The following is an 18696-nucleotide window of genomic DNA, read 5'->3' on the forward strand; positions in this document are numbered from 1 at the left end:
CCCGGATCCTGCCACAGATCGTTCCAGGGCCAGGGTGCAGCCTACACAGTATTTACCTGACGCACAGGGTTATTTCCCCCACTTGCTCACCCCTGAAGGAGGGGCGATCCAGTGAGAACCCCATGCACCATCTGTCTAGCGTGACGTTGTCATTTTTTTAAGTTAATTAATATATTTATTTATTCATTTATTTTATTGGCTGTGTTGGGTCTTTGTTGCTGTACTCGAGCTTTCTCTAGGTGTGGCGAGCGGGGGCTACTCTTTGTTGTGGTGCACAGGCTTCTCACTGCGGTGGCCTCTCTTGTTGCAGAGCACGGGTTCTAGGCGCACGGGCTTCAGTAGTTGCGGCACATGGGCTCAACAGTTGTGGCTCACGGGCTCTAGAGCGCAGGCTCAATAGTTGTGGCGCACGGGCTTAGTTGCTCCACGGCATGTGGGATCTTCCCGGACCAGGGATCAAACCTGTGTCCCCTGCATTGGCAGGCAGATTCTTACCCAATGTGCCACCGAGGAAGTCTGATGTTGTCATTTATAATAAGAAATATAGGGACTTCCCTGGTGGCACAGTGGTTGGGAGTCTGCCTGCCAGTGCAGGGAGCACGGGTTGGAGCCCTGGTCTGGGAGGATCCCACATGCTGCGGAGCTCCTAGGCCCGTCCATTGTAGCCACTGCGCCCGCGCACCACAATGAAGAGCAGCCCCTGCTCGCCGCAACTAGAGGAAGCCCGTGTGCAGCAGCAAAGACCCAATGCAGCCATAAATAAATAAATAAAAAGAAATACATATTTGGGGACTTCCCTGGTGGTCCAGTGGTTAAGACTCTGAGCTCCCAATGCAGGGGTCCAAGTTTTGATCCCCGGTCAGGGAACTAGATCCCACATGCATGCCACAACTAAGGAGCCCACCTGTCACAACTAAGACCTGGAGCAACCAAATAAATAAGCAAAAATAAATATCTTAAGAAAAATACATATTTGGTCTTTGTCCTCTTTCTGGCACAGAGCGTGTACAACTGTCACAATTTCCTAACTAATGAGACAAAGGTGTCTTTCGTTATGAGATGACATTTTTTAATGACTTTTTTGTTAATGAGGTGACTTTTGGAAAGCCCCTTGGTCACCTGAGGATGGGGCTGGTAGCCAGGGGAACCCCCCCATGTCATTAGAGGTTGGAACTTTCGGTCCAGTCCCAACTTCCGGACGGGAGAGGGAATGAAAAGAATCACTCACCAATGGCCAGCGAGGTAATCAGTCACGCCTACGTGACGAAGCCTCCAGAAACTCTCCATAATGCGAGGCTTGGAGAGCTCCTGGGCAGGTGAGCATGGGGAGGTGTGGCACGTGGACACCTGGAGGGCACGGAAGCTCTGTGTCCTTCCCCACACCTGGCCCCGGGCCTCTCTCCCATCCAGCTGTTCCTGAGTTATGTCCTTTTATAATAAGCTAGTGAGTAAAACGTTCTCCTGAGTTCTGTGAGCCACTCTAGCAAATTAATCCAACCCAAGGTGAGGGTCGTGGGAACCTCCAACCTACAGCTGGTCGGTCAGAAGCACAGGTGACAACCTGGACTCGTGGTTCGAGTCTGAAGCAGGGGCTGTCTTGTGGGACTGAGCCCTTCACCTGTGGGACTGGACACCACCTCTGGGTGGACAGTGTCAGAATCGAGTTGCACTGCAGGACACTCAGCTTGTGTCCGATACTTGCTTGTCGGTGTGAAAACCACACACGCTCGTTGGAATCTTGACCTTGTCCCACGGCTGCCTCTGTGGGTAAGAGCTGAGCCCACCTCTTGGGTTCTGTAAGGAGCCCAGCTTGGGGGCCACACCCCGGACATGGAGCTAATGTGACTCTGATCTGGGAAGGGGCCTCTTTGCCCACCCCCGCAGCCTGGGTCTCTGATACGCCAACGATGGGGTCCGTGGAAGTCCACCATGGTGTCTGTGTCCCAGGACTTCCCCGCCCCTGGCTGAGCCCATGGGCCACGCTGGACTTCCAGTGGCCACAGCTCTCGGGTTTCCCTCTCTCCCACCTGCCTGGTGGAGGTGGCGTCTGGGGGTGGCTTTCTCCAAACACACGCGGAGACGCATGGGGAGGGTGCAGTGAGGGGAGGGTCAGGCAGCCCTGTTTCTACCCCTACGTCATCAGTCTCGAGGGAAAGGGGCAACTGCCTGACTTCCTCAGCCTGGGGAGAGGGGCTTCCCCTCCTCTGGGAGCTCTCAGCGTCCTGGGGGAGCCGAGGCAGCTCCGTCTGTCTCACAGCCAGAGGGGGCTCCTCCCCGGCTGCCCACCTGTCTTTGTTTTCAGGAATTGTCATCTTTTTTTGGTGTGTCTTCTCAGGTATTTTAGGGGACGCTGGGGGAAGCCACACAGCAGGCTGCTACACGCGCGCTATTTTAAACCACAGCCACCCCCTTCCCTTTTAAGGTCCAGGTTTTAAGGCCATTCCTGGGAGGAAGTCTCTGTGGGAAATGAGCTGCGCGTCTCTCTCCTGCAGCCGTGACGCTGTGGCTCCTGCAACAACGGAGCCAGGGAAGGGGTGGCACCGGCTCCGAATATTAACCCGCAAAGGTAGACAGCTGTGCTGAAGCCCCCAGAGCCACGTGAGGGGCCCCACAACGAGACTGTGCTCAAACGCAGTCCCTCCGGGGACAACGGCCAGTCTGAGGGCGAGCGGGGTGCAGAGAGGCCGCCTGCCTCCTCCCGGCTGCAGAGCATCAGAGGCTGCTCCTCCGAGGCAGGGCCGCATCTGGAGCGCTGGCCAGGCTGGGCGACCACACCGCGTGATGCTGGCCGCCTCGGGGCTTCCCGGGGGAGGGACGGGCACTGCCAGGTGCTGTCAGGGAAATGCAGCCCCGGGAAGCCGCCAGGGAGAGAAGCCAGAGGGGCTTGGAGGAAAAGGCCGGTGCAGAATCCAGGCAGTGGATTGCTGAGTGAAGACAACGGTCTCTAAGGAAAGTGGGCAGAGTTTTAAAAGTGCCACCAGGGGATGGAGGGGATGCCTGGGGCAAGGTACACCCCACGTGTGAGAAACAGGAACTGATGCACCGGGATAAATGGCAGCCCCCAAAAGACAAGTCCAGGGGCTTCCCTGGTGGCACAGTGGTTAAGAATCCACCTGCCAATGCAGGGGACACAGGTTTGATCCCTGGTCCGGGAAGATCCCACATGTCGCGGAGCAACTAAGCCCGTGCGCCACAACTACTGAGCCTCCGCTCTAGAGCCCACAAGCCACAACTACTGAAACCCGAGTGCGTAGAGCCCGTGCTCCACAACAAGGAGAAGCCCGCGCACAGCAAGGAGAAGCCCGCACACCGCAAGGAAGAGTGGCCTGTGCTCGCCACACCTAGAGAAAGCCCGTGTGCAGCAACGAAGACCCAAAGCAGCATAAATAAATAAATAAATAAGTAAATAAATACATTTGTTAAATAAATAAATAAATACCATGGCACTAGTATTAAAAAAAGAAGAAGAAGACAAACGACAAGTCTACATTCCTCATCCCTGTTAGCTCATTTGGAACAAGGGTCTTTGCAGATGTGGTTAAATTAAGGATCTCAAGATGAGATCACCCTGGGCTACCCAGGTGGGCCCTAAATCCAATGACAGGTGTCTTTATAAGAGACAGACACAGAGAAGAAGGGGATGGGAAGATGGAGGCAGAGACGAGAGTGACGCAGCCACAACCACCAGTGGCTGAAGCGGCAAAGAATGAAATCTCCCGACAGCCTCTCGAAGGAGTGTGGCCTGCTGACACCAGAACCGTGAGAGAGTACGTTTCTGTTCTAAGCCACCAAAACGGTGGTCATTTGTAACGGCAGCCTTGGGAAACTAATACACAGGATGGAAACGCAGCTGGCATTTTCCCTAGGGGATGCACCAAGCAGAAAGCTTAGGGCAAGTGGCCGGGACCCCTCTCCTCCTCTGGCCGGCACCGCCCTCAGCCAGCAGCACAGCCAGGGCAGCTGGGACGTCATCGGCAGGCCCCTCCTTGCTGCTTCCACCAGCCCCGGGGCCTCTCCGGAAGTGCAGACCCCTGACGTGGTCTCCTTTGCTGTCTGCTCCCAGAGGTGGGGCTGAGTTAGTCAGAGAGGCTCCCTGTAGGGAATCCCTGGCGGTCCGCACTTTCACTCCCGAGGGCCCGGGTTCAATCCCTGGTTGGGGAACTAATATGAGAAAGAACATTTAAAAACAAGTGGTAAAGGGACTCCTGACACGTGGTCCAGCCCGGATGCACCTGGAGGACATCAGTCACAGAAGGACACAAATCGTGTGGCTCCACTCGTGCAAGGTCCCCGGAGGACTCAAATCCCACAGAGACAGAAAACAGGGTGGAGGTCGCTGGCGCCGGGGGAGAAGGGGATGGGGAATGAGTGTTTAATGGGGACAGAGTTTGTTTGGGAAAATGAAGGGTCTGTACATGGGTGGTTGCACCACAGTGTGGATGTGCTTAATGCCACGGAACTGTACACCTAGAAGTGGTTAAAATAAGTTTTATGTTATCTACACTTTACCACAATTAAAAAAAAGCAAGTGGTGATTTCACAGGCACTAGAAGTCTGTAAGCAGTGGGGCGAGATCCCCTGGCGCTGCTGTAGCGGGCTCTCTGTACCAGGGGGGAGGACGCCGCGAAGGACTCTACCTCTGGCTCCCGGGGATGCGTCATTAGCGTGGCCTTGGAGGCAAGATCCCGGAGCCAGGGGCGGGCGCTGTGGGCCATCCAAGAGGACGCTGATGAACAGCTGAAGAGGTGGGGCCCTAGGGCGGGGAGAACAGGGAAGGACCCGTGAAAGGAGCAGCGACAGGGATGAAGCCACCCAGATGGGGGAGGGGGAGGAGGGGGAGTTTGGGGGTGGGGGCGTGAGGCCTGGAGAAAGAGGAAACCGGAGGACCCTGGAGACCACCCGCTGGAAGGTGGTGCTTGGCCTGTGAGGCCCCAGCACCCAAACCCTGGGCTCCCTGCTCACTCTGGGCGTGTCCTTAATCCAAAAGGGGCTGGATTACACCGGGAGATACTGGAGTAAGATATCGTAAATCTGGCATTTCACATATTTGTAGCATTTTAGAGAATCAGGTTAAGTCAGAGACCTAACAGCTGAGGCCTGCAGTCCCAGTCTGAAAGGGATAAGTGAGTAACTGACTTTAGGTTTATGATTTTAAGCAGAACGTGGAAGGAGGGTTTGGCCAAGTTTGTGACAGTTTTGAGATGTTTAAGAGAACTTAATATTCACCCTATTTATAAGCTTAATTTCTTACATTTTAAGAACTGTTTAGGAGAGTGGGAAAGCCCTGCTTTTTAGGATGGTTATTTATAAACATAAGAAAACTGGATACAGGGGACTTCCCTGGCAGTCCAGTGCGTAAGACTCCATGCTTCTACTGCAAGGGGTACAGGTTCAATCCCTGGTTGGGGAACTAAGGTCCCACATGCTGCACAGTGTGGCCAAAAAATTAAAAAAAAAAAACAAGAAAGAAAAGAAAACTGGATACATTAAATTTGTAAAATCACTAAGATATCTAAAGAAATTTAGTTAAAGAAATTATAAGCCCTCTACCCTTAAATGTGATCATTTAAATCTACTAGATTCATAAACAGAATAATGGCATTTATAGGTTAAACTTAAAATCTTAGGGAAACAAGTTTTTAAATTTTCAGTTCAATATGTTGAGTCGTAATTGAGAAAATCAAGCACCCATAAGTACTCTGTGTGTGTGGTGTGTGTGGTGTGTGCGTACAAACACGCCCCAAGGACACGGTGAACCTCCCAGGGACACGGTGACGAGGCTGAGGTCTGGGCGGGCAGCTGTCTCGTGTGCATGTCCTGTGGCACCATCCCCAGGGAGGGAGGCACTGAGTTGGGAGCCAGAGGTGTGCGTGGGCAGGGACACACAAACACACACACACACACACACACACACACACGCTCAGACTTCGGAAACACCAAACAGCAAAGCAAACTTGAAAAGTCATAAAAGCAACTGCCGCGCTGGCCTCTCCCTGAAAGACCCCCACCCCCCGCCTGTTGGCAAGGCCGCTCCTCCAGGCCCGGGGAGCTGGCGCCCAGGAGACCCCCGCGGGCACCCGTGGGAGGACACCGTTGGCCCACTGCCCTGCCTGCTGGCCTGCCGGGCTGAGGGGTGAGGACGGTTCTCTGGTCCCATCGCAGGGCCGCCGTCCCCGCCCCCAGGGGTGGCTGGTGACTCCTGCTGCTCCACAAGCCCCGGCCCTGCAGGGCTCGAGGGCGGGCGTCCGGGCAGGCGACCCTCCTTACCTGGCCAGTGCCCGGCGGGCCTGCTCTCCCTGCCAGGATGCAGCAGGCCGGCTTCATGGCTGCGTGTTGTTTGTGTTTTAACTCTGAAGTCTTAAAAAATGAAACCCTCTGCACAAAGCAGGCCTCTGGAAACAGATGTCTGACCGTTGCCAAATGTAATTCAATTAAAATCCAAGAAACAGTAGTAGCAACAAATAAATAACAAAAGGACGCCTTCTCTTCAGAAAAACATAAAATTAGCCGGCAGGACAGCAGGCTTAGGAGGGTTTGCTTTGCTCCCTGTGGTCACAGGTCCACCAGGCTTGGCTCAAGGCCCCCAGGCCCCAGGCCTGAGTTAGCCCCTAGGTCCTGTGTAGCCTGGGGCACGTGCCCCGCCTCCCCGTGCCGCAGCAAGCCCACCTACAAGTGAGCACGTCACCAGCTCGTTCTTCCCAGAAAGTGAGCAGAAAGTGGGAGAGACCAGCAGAAGACGGCCCTGGACCACAGGGGTTTGGAACACAAGGCATTCAACAAACAGCACTGCCTTCCTCCCACTGGATGTTTTAGCTACTGCACTTTACGACTCTGAAAGGCTGGGGGCATTTGTGCTACTTCCCAAACTTATTTCCTAGCCCTTCCTCCTCCCCCCGACCCCCCCACCCCCCGAGCATCTTGTGGGCCTGGGATTCTGCAGAAAGGCTGGGGCCAGCGGGTCCCTGAGGTCCACCGGCTCCTACATTCCACGGATTCTCAGCACTGTGTCGTCCAACCCGTGCCCTCCTGATCTCTGCTTGGGAAATAACCCGCTGTTGATGCCTTCCGGTGAATGTATCTAAGCCCATTCATCTTCCTATGTGGTTTATGCTGTCCATTTTAAATAAAAGGTTTGGTTCATTGTGGGAGGATATGTAGGTGACAAAGAAAGGGTGGAGGAGCGACTTCAAGGCTCCTTCTGGCTCCCCGGCAACCTGCCGTCCAAGCAGGACAGACCTCACGGGGACGGCCCGTTTCTCAGAGTGAGAAGTCGAGGACCTGAGGGTTGTGAGCGAGTGGCAGAGATGGGGGTGGGGGGCCCAGGGCCCCCAGAAGTTTCTCACTCCTCCTATCCGAGCTGCCAGCCCTTGGAGGGCAAGTGCAACACTCAGGGGTCTCCAGAGGGACAGAACTGGTACGGTGTGTGTGAGAGAGAGGCATGTGTGAGGAGTGGTGACTGTGGGATCTGGCAAGTCTGAAATCTGCAGGGACCCCGGGAAGAGCTGAGTCTGGAGGCAGGCAGCCTGGAGGCAGAATTCCTGTCTTTTCTCTAAAGGTCTTCAACGGATTGGATGAGGCCCACCCACACTACAGAAGGTCAGCTGTCTTACTCAAGGTCAACTGATTTAACGTTATTCTAATCTAAAAAACACCTTTGCAGCGACATCTAGACGCACATTTGACCGAAAACCGGGTAGCATGGCCTTGCCAAGATGGCACACAAAACCAACCACCCCCACAAACCGCGAGTCTTTACCACTTTAAATCTCTAGGTTAGAGGCAAGGCCCGGGCACAGCCTCTGAGAATCCGGGTGAGCAGAGATGAGTCACGCAGGACGCAGGACGGGGAGTCCAGCTCGAATGCAGCTCACACCCAAGTGCGGGGGGAGCAGTGCACAGGGAGGAGGAAGAGAAGGGCCCCCAGGCCCCGGGCCCCGGGCGAGGCCCTGCCCGTTCTCCAGCTCGGCTGCTCTCACCAAGACCTTCTCTCTGGGCCGCGGGACGGGCAGGAGGGGCCCAGGGAAGGAGCCCCGGCCAGGGGGACTCTTCCCCATCTTAAGGCCCTGCTCCTCCTCGGGGCCTCATTGTCCCACGAGTGGAAGAACCAGGGGCCACAACCCGCAGCGCCGAGAAGGAATCAGTGAGCCTTAAAGGCTGCAAAGCGAGGGGCGAGGGCAGTGTCCCTGGGGAGGGAGGGACCTCTGCCTGGTCTCTGGGAGGTCACAGAGTTTGTCCACGCTTCCGGGGACCCTGTGAGGGCGGGGGTGGAGCTGGGAGTGGGTGACGTGAAAGGGCCAAAGCCACAGGCCTGTGAAAGCTGGGTCCCAGGCCTCTCTTCCCGTCCCAGCGTCCCTGGGTTCCGCCCACAGGATTTCCTCGGGGGCCGTCTTCCCTCCAGAGCACAGCTCAGGTGCAACACACCTGCTATCACGTCCCCAAGCAGCTGCCCCTGCTCCTTTGGGTTTCCCGGCCAGCTCCTGCCAGCTTTCCAAAACTGCTTCTCTAATTCCACCGCACAGCCCCCCGCTCCTACGCCAGGCCTGCTCCCCCACCTCCCCGAGCCCCTGCCCCCCTCAGCGTGCCCTCTTCCAGCCTCCTGGTGAGATGTGTCACACCCAAAGCATCTCTATTATCCTCCCCTGCTTGACTGGGCTGATTCTCAACCAGCAGGTGACTTCAGGAGAGACGGGAATTCTTGGAACAGGTCACTTGGAATCTCTCATGTCTGAGTTTCCAACTCCAAGAACCTCCCCTCTTCCGATGGTCCCCGGGCTGGCAGCCGTTTGGAAACCCCATGGGAGTTTTTACCCTGAAACTCCACAACTCCAGAAGAAAATGGAAAACGTAGATCTTCAATTGAGAACGATAAGACGTTCAGAAGACTGGCTCGTTCTAGGAAAAACTAAACTGAAGGGAGTTATTTTATCTGGACATGTGGAGATTACACCCAGAATCAGTGGAGGCGCGGATGCAAACAGTCCGGGAAGCTGGAGGGGAATTCCTGGGTCCCCAGGACATGGGGGCGGGGACTGGAGACCATGAGAGCCCAGCAGGGAAGGACTCTGATGTCCCTGGTCCCCTGGGCCTGACTCCAGACTCACTGAAGATGTCTCTGATTCTGTCCAGAGGCCTTGGAGAGGCAGGAGTGTTGAGCTGGAAGCTTCTCGAAGAAGATGCCCGGCTGCTTCAGCTCCCTGATTCAGGAGAAAGAGGGCAGGCGTCCAGCTCAGAGGCAGAAATCATGTTCTGGCTGATATTGCACTGTTCCCTGCCTTAGGGGATGTGGGGAGGCTGTGCCCGAGGGGGCAAAAGGGAGAGTGCGCTGAGCCTCCTGACTGGCTTCAGCTGATAAAGACTGAACACCTGCGCACCTTCACCAAGGCTGCTAAGTACAGCTGTTCAGGGAGCGCACTGCACAAGGGTGTCTGGGTGGGGGTGAACTCACCAAGCCTTGACTTTGTCTCTGCCAACCAGAGACGTATCTTCTACTTCTCACAAAGGCACTGTATGGACCAGGAGCTGCCTTACATCTCACTGAAGGACTGCGGTGATGAGGTACCCTTGGGCCACCTGGACTCACTCACTGAATGGCCTGCACACCCCCAGAGTTCTTGGCTGCCAGGAGCAAGGATGTGGCCACGCTCTACTGTGGGGGCAGTGAGCTCATGAAACACGCCCCTTACTGGGACTACCCTTTCTTCCACTCTCTACTTCCTCCAACATTAGTTCATCTTGGCCTCCACTGTCTCATCATCTTACTATAACAAACAAACCAATGAAAAAGTACCAGTTGGAGAACGTGCTGGGGGACAGGGGGCCAAGGGCATGGGAAGGGGGTGTGGACAGGGGAGGCACAGGCCTGAGCACCAGGGCTGCTGGGAGAGGCTGGGGCAGGGCAGGTGAGACAAAGCCCCAACTAGGAAGCAGGTGGGGGGGGGGGCCCGGGGGGGGCTGGCCCCCTGCAGCTTCCAGCCCAGTGCCTGGTCCATTTGGGAGCCCTGAGGGAGGAGGGGTTTGTGCCGGTGTGCAGGGGTCAGCCCCAAAAGTCTGCTTCCCTCCAGAACTCCCTCCCCACATTCCAGCTTTTGCACAAGCTGGGGACAAGGGAGTGCCTTCAGAGCACAACTGCGAACGAACCCAGCTCATATGGGAGTGAACGGGTCTGTCCCTGAAGCCACGGGAGAACCTGCGTGGGAGCAGGGAACCTCAGTGGTCATCTCAGCCACACAGCTCTTCACTTTGTTGGTGGGGAAACTGAGGCCAGAGAAGGGAAGCGGCTGGCAAGTTAGGGTCTGAGCTGGGACTCCAGCCGAGGCCCGCCACCACCGCGAGCCCTCTCTCTGGGCCCCGCTAAGCACTGCATCGCGGCGGCCTGCTGGATCCTCACAACCCCTCCATGAGGTGGGGGGAGAATTTTACTACCTTTTCTGCTGCCTCCCTGGGGCCTGGGACAGCGCCTGGAAGAGCAGGCCCTGGACTGTGGAACAGATGAATCACTCCCAGGTCTTGTTTTTGCTCACCTATATTTTCTTGTTTCCGTACAATGATGATGCGCTGCTTTTATAATATTAAAAAGTAAAACCCACCATTTTTTACTTTAAGCAATATCCTGCCGACCTCCCAAGACTATTTCAGGAGCAAAATAAACAAGAGAAAATGCTTTATGGACTGGGAAGCGGCACGCAGGCGGGAGGGTGTCTCCAGTGCCTGACCTCCCGCTCGAGGCGCCAGGCACCAACCAGACCAGACAACGAAACGAGCCCCCCCCCCCCCAACTCCTTCCAGTTCTCACGGTCCCCACGGCCGCCTTCCCGCCATGGAGGCTGGCGGGGTCGGGGCTGCAGAGGGAAGCTGACCAAGATCAGGCGAATAACAGAGACGAAAAGTCTGCTTCTCACCCCGGGAAAGGGAGACACAGAGACGGCGTGGGAGGCGGGCAGGAGGGAGGCAGCAGAGGCCAGGACGAGAGGCCAGAGTGGGCGGGGCAGCCCTGGAGGCGGGCACAGACCTCAGACCCACCGTGAGGCCACCTGCGGGCAAACCCTGACCTCCTGTGTCTCTGCTGGTTGAGATGAAGTTAGAAACGTCAACACGCCACATCCCCTGAGCAGCAGCTGTCGGCAGAACTCCATATGGCTGCAGCAGCCAGCAGTCTGAGCTAATACAAGTTAAAAAAAAAGAAAAGGCTGGGAAATGCTCCCAGAGAGCCACGTGGGCTCTGCGCGGGCCAGTGGGTAGGGTGGGGTGGGGAGGAGAGCAGGCACTGTAACGGCAGGGCCCCCGCCCCTGCGTGGCCTGCCAAGGTCACTGTTCTCATTAGAACCGCCGACGCGCCCAGCGACAGCCCTGGAGCCTGCTGCTTTAGACAACTGCCAACCCCCCCCCATTTCTCCTAACGAGAGTGGATGTGACACAGCCAGCGGGCCAAGGGATGCAGCACGGGGAACGTGTCACTTTTCTCACAGGTCACCCATGGTGCTGCTCTTGGTGGGAAAGTGGGGGGGGGGGGCAGATGGCTGGCAAAGACCCCCACTTGGGTTGGGGAGGGGATCTTCTCAGATGTTGACCCCATCCCTTGGGCACCCTGATGCGGAAGCCAGAGAAAGACCCTCATCACCTGGGTAACCCTTTTCCAGGTGGCTCCCACCTGCAGGAGGTGTGCGGGCTACAGGGGGAGCCACTGGAACCCTGAGGATGGGAAGGAGTGACAGCACCAATGCCTCTGGTTACTAGAGACGTCTGAGCGAGGACACGGGGGCAGTGGCCGGGGAGGAAGCGTCCCTGAGAAGTTTAAAATCCACTCAACAAGGATTTCCTGCGCCCTGTATACGATCTATGGCCTCTGTCAAAAAAGTGCACTTGGAAATGAAATGACTTTGGGGAGGGGGGTGCCCCAATGCGCCAAGGGGGTGGCATGCAAGGCGGGGGCGGCCCACGGTGCAGCCCAGGCTGTTTCCGCTCATCTCTGAGGAGGTGGGCATCTGCTCTGGAAGAAGGCCCCCTCCCCACCAGACCTGAGGCCAGGAGAGCTGGTCCAGCCCTGGGCCCTGCTGTCACCCCGGGTGCACAGAGGCGGCCACGGCCCTGGCCTTGGAAACCAGAAGAGCAGGCCCTTGCACGGGATTCCTCCTGCACCTGCGTCACTGGACATGCCCAGCCCGATCAGCGGGCAGCAGCGTTTGAAAAGGAAGGTTTCTCTGTGCGGAGGGAAGGACCATGATGCAGCACAGGCAGCAAGTGAAGCATGTGGAGGCCAGGCCCTCCCGCCAGGCTCCCCTCCCTCCCGCCACCTCAGCAGAGGCCCCAGACTGCACCTGCCGCGCGGGATCCCCGCAGTGCCCACGGAGACCGGGCACCATGCCACTCCTCTCTCCAAGAACACCACCACCTGGCGGGCTGCCAGGAACAGCCGAGCCCTGCGGACACGGCTCCTGGGAATCCAACCAAACGAGCGCAACCTCGCCAGATCTTACAACCGTACCAGCGGGCCTGGCAAACAAGCCCCTGGATGCACAGCCCAGATCCAAGGGCTTGCCGAGGACACGCCGCGACAGTGTGTCCCCGGCGCACGACTTCACTAAGGCTTGCCAGAGCTGGCCGCTGTCCAATATCCTGCCAGGGACAAAGGTGGTAGTGGGGTCTCCACCCTCAGGAAGCACGTGACTTAGTCTGACAGACAAAATGGACAGCAGGGGAAAACTACGTACGTACAGACAACTAAATCCGTACGGACTAACTGGCAACTGGATCTCAGAGTCATGGGCTGACGTGGCATAGGAGGGTGGCCTTGGAAGGTAAGGAACATTCCATGGAAATGAGGAAGTGCATCCCAGGTGGACGTGGACAAGACCAAGGCTAAGGGTGGGGAACTCCCTGCTCTTTGTCTGGTGGTCTTCCAACCTGCTCACCTAAGAGATCTTCTTGGGGTGTTGTTGGAGGAAAAAGGAAATGCTTGCTCTTCTTTCTGCCTCGAGAAAGGAAAGACCACCCAACCTCCAGGTTCCCAAGGAGCCTCCAAGTGCTTGCCCCTTCTCCAGCCTCCTGGGGCAGCCAGCCTTGGTCCCTGAGGGTTCTTTTCTGCATCGCTGGAGTGGCTCAGGTGTAGCGTGAGGCCAGCCCAGCCACCCTGGCCACGTGGACTGAGCCACACTGTCGGGCTAAGCCTGGAACAGCTCTGCCCAGTGGGGCTGCAGCATACTGAGTGGCAATAAACCAACCTAATCAGGCCCTCTTTACGGGAAAGCAGGGAGGTGGCCACGTCAGCCTGGTGTACCCGCAAAGCTGAGCCTACGCTGGTGCTCCCCGAAGCTGGCTGAGGACCCAGTCTGGGATGCGGGGACGCAGAGAGACCACTGAGCTGGAGCGATGACCCCCACCTCCCGTGTAGCCTGGCACTCGTCCTCTCCCCGTGACTCACGGGTACTTCTTCCCCAGGGCTCCTAGAAGATGGCACGTGTGAGCCCAAGCCTTAGGAAGCGGCATCTGGGGAAGGGTGAGGCCTGCAGGAACAGGGCCGGGGGAGGGGAGGGGAGAGGAGCAGCCTCCTCTACCCACAGCTTTTATCCCCACGAGCACCGCCCCACACTGCTTCTGAACACGCAGTGAGCTTTTGACCCGGACTGAGCCCTGGTCAGGTGGACAGAATCCCACACCTCCTGAGCCCGGCCTGAGAAAGGGTACTGGGTCCCTGCCCGCAGCCCAGCCAGACCCCAAGCAGACTCTCCTGTTTCTTATCATCGTTGTTGTGAAAACCAGTCTTGATGTGCAGAGCCAACCAACTGCACACACTTTGTAGCATTTTCTCTGCCAGGACCTCAGATACCCTCTGGGAAACAAGGAAACACAACTCAGAGGTTATCAGCTGGGTCCAAGGTCAAAGCAGACTGAGGACCGGAAGGCACGCTGCCTGAGCTGACCCTTGGCCCCAGGCTCTTCTCGAGATGACACGGCTCCTAAAGGGAAGGGGACTGCTCTCTGCTCCTTCCAGGCAGCTGGCAGCTTCCTGGCATCCTGCCTGCACCCCCCACACAGCTCAGCACCCTTAACATTAAGATGGCCTCCTGATACCTCCCCAGCAATGGACAAGCAGGGGCAGGTGAGAGAGTCTCCAATCAGGGAAAGCACCCCCCAAATCTTGGATTAGAAAGAGTCCTAGATTCAGAAGCAGCAGCGGCAGCCGCAACCCTTCCGCCCACCATGAATTGCCACATGTGGTCCCAGGGTCCCTGTTTCCACATTCTGAGCCTGTAGCAAGTCACATGGCTGGGGAAGCGGAGTTCCCAGATGGGGGCATATTCTGAACTTGGGGTCGGCGAACCCTCTGAAATTCCTGCAAGATTGTGAATGTTGGTGCATTGCTCTGGGAAGAGTGTCTAGAGCTCTTTCAGGGCCACAGAAAGCTCACGGACTCAAGGGGGTGAAGAACCACAGGGACTGAGACCCTCCATCCGCCACCCCTGGGGCCCTGGGCAGCCACATACATTGTCACACACAGGAGGAGAGCGAGGACAACCGAGACTGTCGGGCTGCCATCATCCCTGCCTGTTCCTCTTCATCGACACCACCCTGCACCCTGCAGGGCCGGGACAGCATCCCAGCAGGCCCAGCCCCTGAGCTCTGCCCACCGTGTTCCTGACAAGGCCTCGCTGGTCCAACCCCACGGAGGCCCTGGGTGTTTTCATGTCTCTCAGTGACTGCTCATTCACTTTCTGAACATCACCACCTCCAGCCTAGAGGAGGAAACTGGAAAGGAAAATACGACTTGGGGGAAAGAGCCACTTCAGTGCACAGCACAGATGCAGTTCTACATTCCTCCAAACAGCCTCAGGGTCCTAGAAAACCACCTCTCGGCTTCTCACGGACATTTGGACACCCAGGGCTCCCCTCCCCTGCTGCCCAGGGCCCACAGCCGCTTCCTGGAGGGGACCTGATCTGCAAGTTCCAGACAACACAGCTCTCTAGGCGCCTCGGGCAGGCTCACCGCTGGCTCCGGAGAGGCCCACAGACCTCACCCAGAGGTCGAGAGAGCCCAGCGCACGCCTGGAGCTGGAGGGCACGTTATGCTGCTGCTTTCACAGGAAAGAGGATGCCTGGCCCATCTCCTCTGCCCTCCGTCCGCCCTCGCAGTCCTGCCACTGAGAAGGGTGTCAGCACACCAACAACACACCATGTCTCAGGGGGTCACAGAGATGTACCTACTCTCCAAAAACCAGCTTCCGCAGGCTGTGGAATCACACTCAGCTCAGAGGGTCTGCCTCGTCCCACAGGCCCCACCTGACCGACTGGTGGCACTTTGCTCTTTTACCCTCCCAGCAGGGCTTGTCTCGACCCCCACCGTCAGCCCCCCACGGTCCTGTATCCTCTGAAACACCCACCCCAGTTCAGGGGAACAGCATGTTATCAGAAAAACCTTCTCACTGTCTGGTGTGCAAATGGTTAGGATGGTCTGGAAAATCCATTATTCTGAAAGCAGAAGAGTTTCCACAGAGGCCGTGCACTGGCTTCCAGTTTTTGAAAGACAAAGAAATACACACCACCAAAGTTCCGCGGTGCGGTGTGTCACCTTTCTTTGATGATTCAGCTCAGAGAAGGCACCTGGGGACCCAGCGGCATCTCGGGCAGCCTCTGGGATGCTGTTTTGGGGAAAGCGGAGGCAAGAGCAGAAGCCTCTGCTTCCCTGTCCCTCTGCAACACGCAGCTTAGGAACACACACTCTAGGGTAACTACACACCAGATATCAAGGGGGTTGGGGGCTTGCTACAGACTCCAGGAGGGATGTGGGTCTGATTCGATTTTAGGAGTTCCTCCCAAGAAGGCTCTCTCATCAGTGATGGGAGAACTTCAGAAAGGCCACCTGAGAGGCCCCCTCCCCCACCCCCTCCGGACTCCACCACTAACGGGGTCAATCTAGCAAGAATATGGGGCTTGGACTCAGCTACCCCCACAAAGCCTGGCCAAGACAACCTCTGGGGATGCAGGAGGTGCACCCTCCTGCCTCTCTCCCACTCCACAAAATCCACGGAACAGGCTTCCCCCTCCCTCAAAAGAAAGCGAGGAAGGAAAACAAGCCAAAGAGGGGTGGATGACACCGTCGGCCCCAGGGCAGCGCCAAAGCAGAGGGGACAGGCCAGATGTGCAAAGACGGTCCCTAACCAGCAGGGCAGGGATGGGAACAGACTGAGGGCACAGTGCAGGCAGCCTCCCGAAGTCCCTGCAGCCAGACAGTCACACAGGAACCCAGTCCAGCCCCCCCCCCGCCCCCGCTCCTTGGGGGCTCCTGGCTGAGAGCCTGTCAAAGTTACTCACGGGAAAGAAAACCCTGTCTCCCCCCTGAACCGCCATCCAGGAGGCCTCCAGGTGGGCAAAGCCCCTGGGAACTGGCATCTCACCACCCCAGGACTGTGTCCTTGGACTCCCCCTGGGGAAGCTGACAACCGCGCATTCCTTGAGGACCCTTGACGGGGGTGACTGCCAGTGGGCAGAGGGGAAAAAAGCGCCTCGGCCCAGACAGGCGTCCCCTCCCACCAACCGTCCCCGGGACCAGCCTCCTCCTCTGCCTGCGGAGGAGAGACGAGGGGACCTTATTCCAACAGGTCCCCCCCCCGGCCGGGCCTCAGCGGGCCAGCCCGCCTCCGCCCTGCCCTGAGGCCTCAAATTCAGGGGCAGCGCCGAGGCACCTGCGGCCGGACCGGGCTGCAGCCCCGCGAGCGGGGGCCCGGGCGGTGCCCCCCGGCGCCCCGGGGCCTCCTCGGGAAGGGGCGGGGCGCCCCCGCGCCACCCCCCCACCCCCCCGGCGCTCACCTGGCGCAGGTGCTGCAGCAGCGTCCCCGCCTCCTCCCTCCGGCCCTGGCGCACCATCCGCAGCAGCTCCTGGACCATGCCGACGCGCCGGTGGTAGGGGGGCAGCCCCGCGCCGGCGCCCGCGCGCCCCGCCTTGTCCCCGGCGCGCAGCAGCAGCGACGCCCAGAAGTCGGGCCGCTCGCGGCGGGGGCCGGGCGCCGCGCCGGGGCTGGCTCTCTCCGCCAGGCTGCCCTTGGTCTGCCGGGTGCCCATGCCGCCTCTCCCCGCGCCGCCCGCGCTCGCCGCGTCCCCGCCGCCGCCGCCGCCGCCCGCCCCGCGGCCGCCCGGCGCGCGCCTCCCGGGCGGCAACTTTGGGGGAACTGTTGCGCGCGGGCGGGCGGGGGCGGTGGCGGCGGCCGCGCTCCCCGCGATCCTCCTCCGCGCTCCGCGGGCGCGCTCCCCCGGCGCTCGCCGCCCGCCCGCCTGCCGGCCCCGCCCCGGCCCGGCCGCCCCGCCCCCGGCCCCGCCGCCGCGCGCCTCCCGCGCCCCCTCCTCGCCTCCCGCCCCTCCGCTCCGCCCGGCGTCCCCCCGTCCCCCCCAGTGGTCCCCCCCAGTGGTCCCGGCGCCGCGCCCCTGCCCGCTGCCGCCGTGCGCCTCCCGGGCGGTGGGGACGGCCGGGGGCCTCACCCTCGGCCCCCGCTGCGCTCCCCGGATGCTTCCACGATCGCGCGCGGATGAGGCCTACGGGAGGGGGAGGAGGGAGGGGAGGGGGCCCGTGCGCCCGGCGACGTGGGGAAAGTTTGGAGCATGGAACCGGTTGGGGGGGAGGGGGGGAGGGGGGGTGGGGGGCGCGGGTCCCAGCTCCAGAGTCGGGTTTCTCAAAGCGGGCACCGCTGAGCATCAGCGCCCAAGTCGTCTGAGGGCTGGCTGAGAACGCAGACTCCCGGGCCGCACCGCAGACCTGCTCAACGTGAGTCTCCGCGGTGGGGCCTGGCGATCTGCATTTTTAGCCGGCTTCTCGGCTGGTTCTGGTGGACCCCCCCTTTGAGGCTCGGCCAATGGGGCGGGCGGTGGTACATGAACCAGAAACCAGGTGCCAGGCTGTGCGCTGTGTGCGTGTCCTTCTAGAGAGAATCCGTTCCTTGCATCAGTCGGTCTCAAAGGGTCTGGACCATCCAGGAGCAAAGAACAGCTGTCTTGCCTTGTTCTTGCTCTCACACCTCTGGAGAAGGGGCCTGGGGGTAATCCCCGTGTGAAAAAGCAGAAGCATGCCTGCAAGTAGGCCTACTGCACCTTCCTAGTGTCCCCTCCCTGCCTGGCCTCCCCCACCAGACCCTCACCTCCTTGGTGCACCAGATCTCCTGGGGTCAGATAGTAGTTGGAAAGCCAACCACAGACCTGCCAAAGAGAAGGCTCGGCCTCTGGGGACTTTCCCTGTCCTGACCTTGGACCACCCTGGTAGACTGGGGTGAGTGCCCTGGTCTTGGGGTGAGGGCTGTGGGAGGAGCAGCGGTTGTGTCGCTTGCCTCTGACCCAGGCCCCGGGTGCTGCTTTGGGGGAAAGGACAGCGTGGCCCATAAGGCAGCAGAGTCAGGTCCCCAATCAGAGAGAGCTGGAGTCCCTCGTGTCCTGAGCCCGGAGCACCAGGCAAGTCCTCAGCTCCCCCTCTGCCGTGTGGAGGAGAACACTGCCATGAGCCGGGAGAGTACGATGAGGGGGGCACAGAAACCCCAAGCAGGGTACATGTGCTCCACAGAGGACGCGCCTCCTCCCTCTGTGAGTGGTCGCTGGGTCAACCCCCAGTACCTGGACGGCGGCCCCGTGTGTCCCCCAGCTGGCTTCCTCTTCCCGTTGGACAGCCCATTCCCAGATGTCCACCTCTGCCGGCAGAGAACATTCAGTCTTCCCGAAGGCTGG

The 18696-nt window shown here is 58.9% G+C and overlaps 1 protein-coding gene across 2 annotated transcripts in view; it reads right to left on the reverse strand.

Moving 5' to 3' along the window:
* Nucleotides 1–17188, reverse strand: part of LRRC75A (leucine rich repeat containing 75A) — a 37203-nt gene extending 20015 nt beyond the window's left edge. The window contains exon 1 of one of the 2 annotated variants that reach the window (XM_057716135.1): nucleotides 16801–17188. In XM_057716135.1, the coding sequence (XP_057572118.1) occupies nucleotides 16801–17052 (252 nt within the window). In that variant the 5' untranslated portion in view covers nucleotides 17053–17188. The remainder of the gene's footprint in view (nucleotides 1–16800) is intronic. The other variant, XM_057716134.1, reaches the window with a different exon arrangement.
* Nucleotides 17189–18696: the final 1508 nt, after the last annotated feature.

This window comes from Hippopotamus amphibius, chromosome 17 (assembly GCF_030028045.1).
Source record: "Hippopotamus amphibius kiboko isolate mHipAmp2 chromosome 17, mHipAmp2.hap2, whole genome shotgun sequence".
Lineage (NCBI taxonomy): Eukaryota > Metazoa > Chordata > Mammalia > Artiodactyla > Hippopotamidae > Hippopotamus > Hippopotamus amphibius.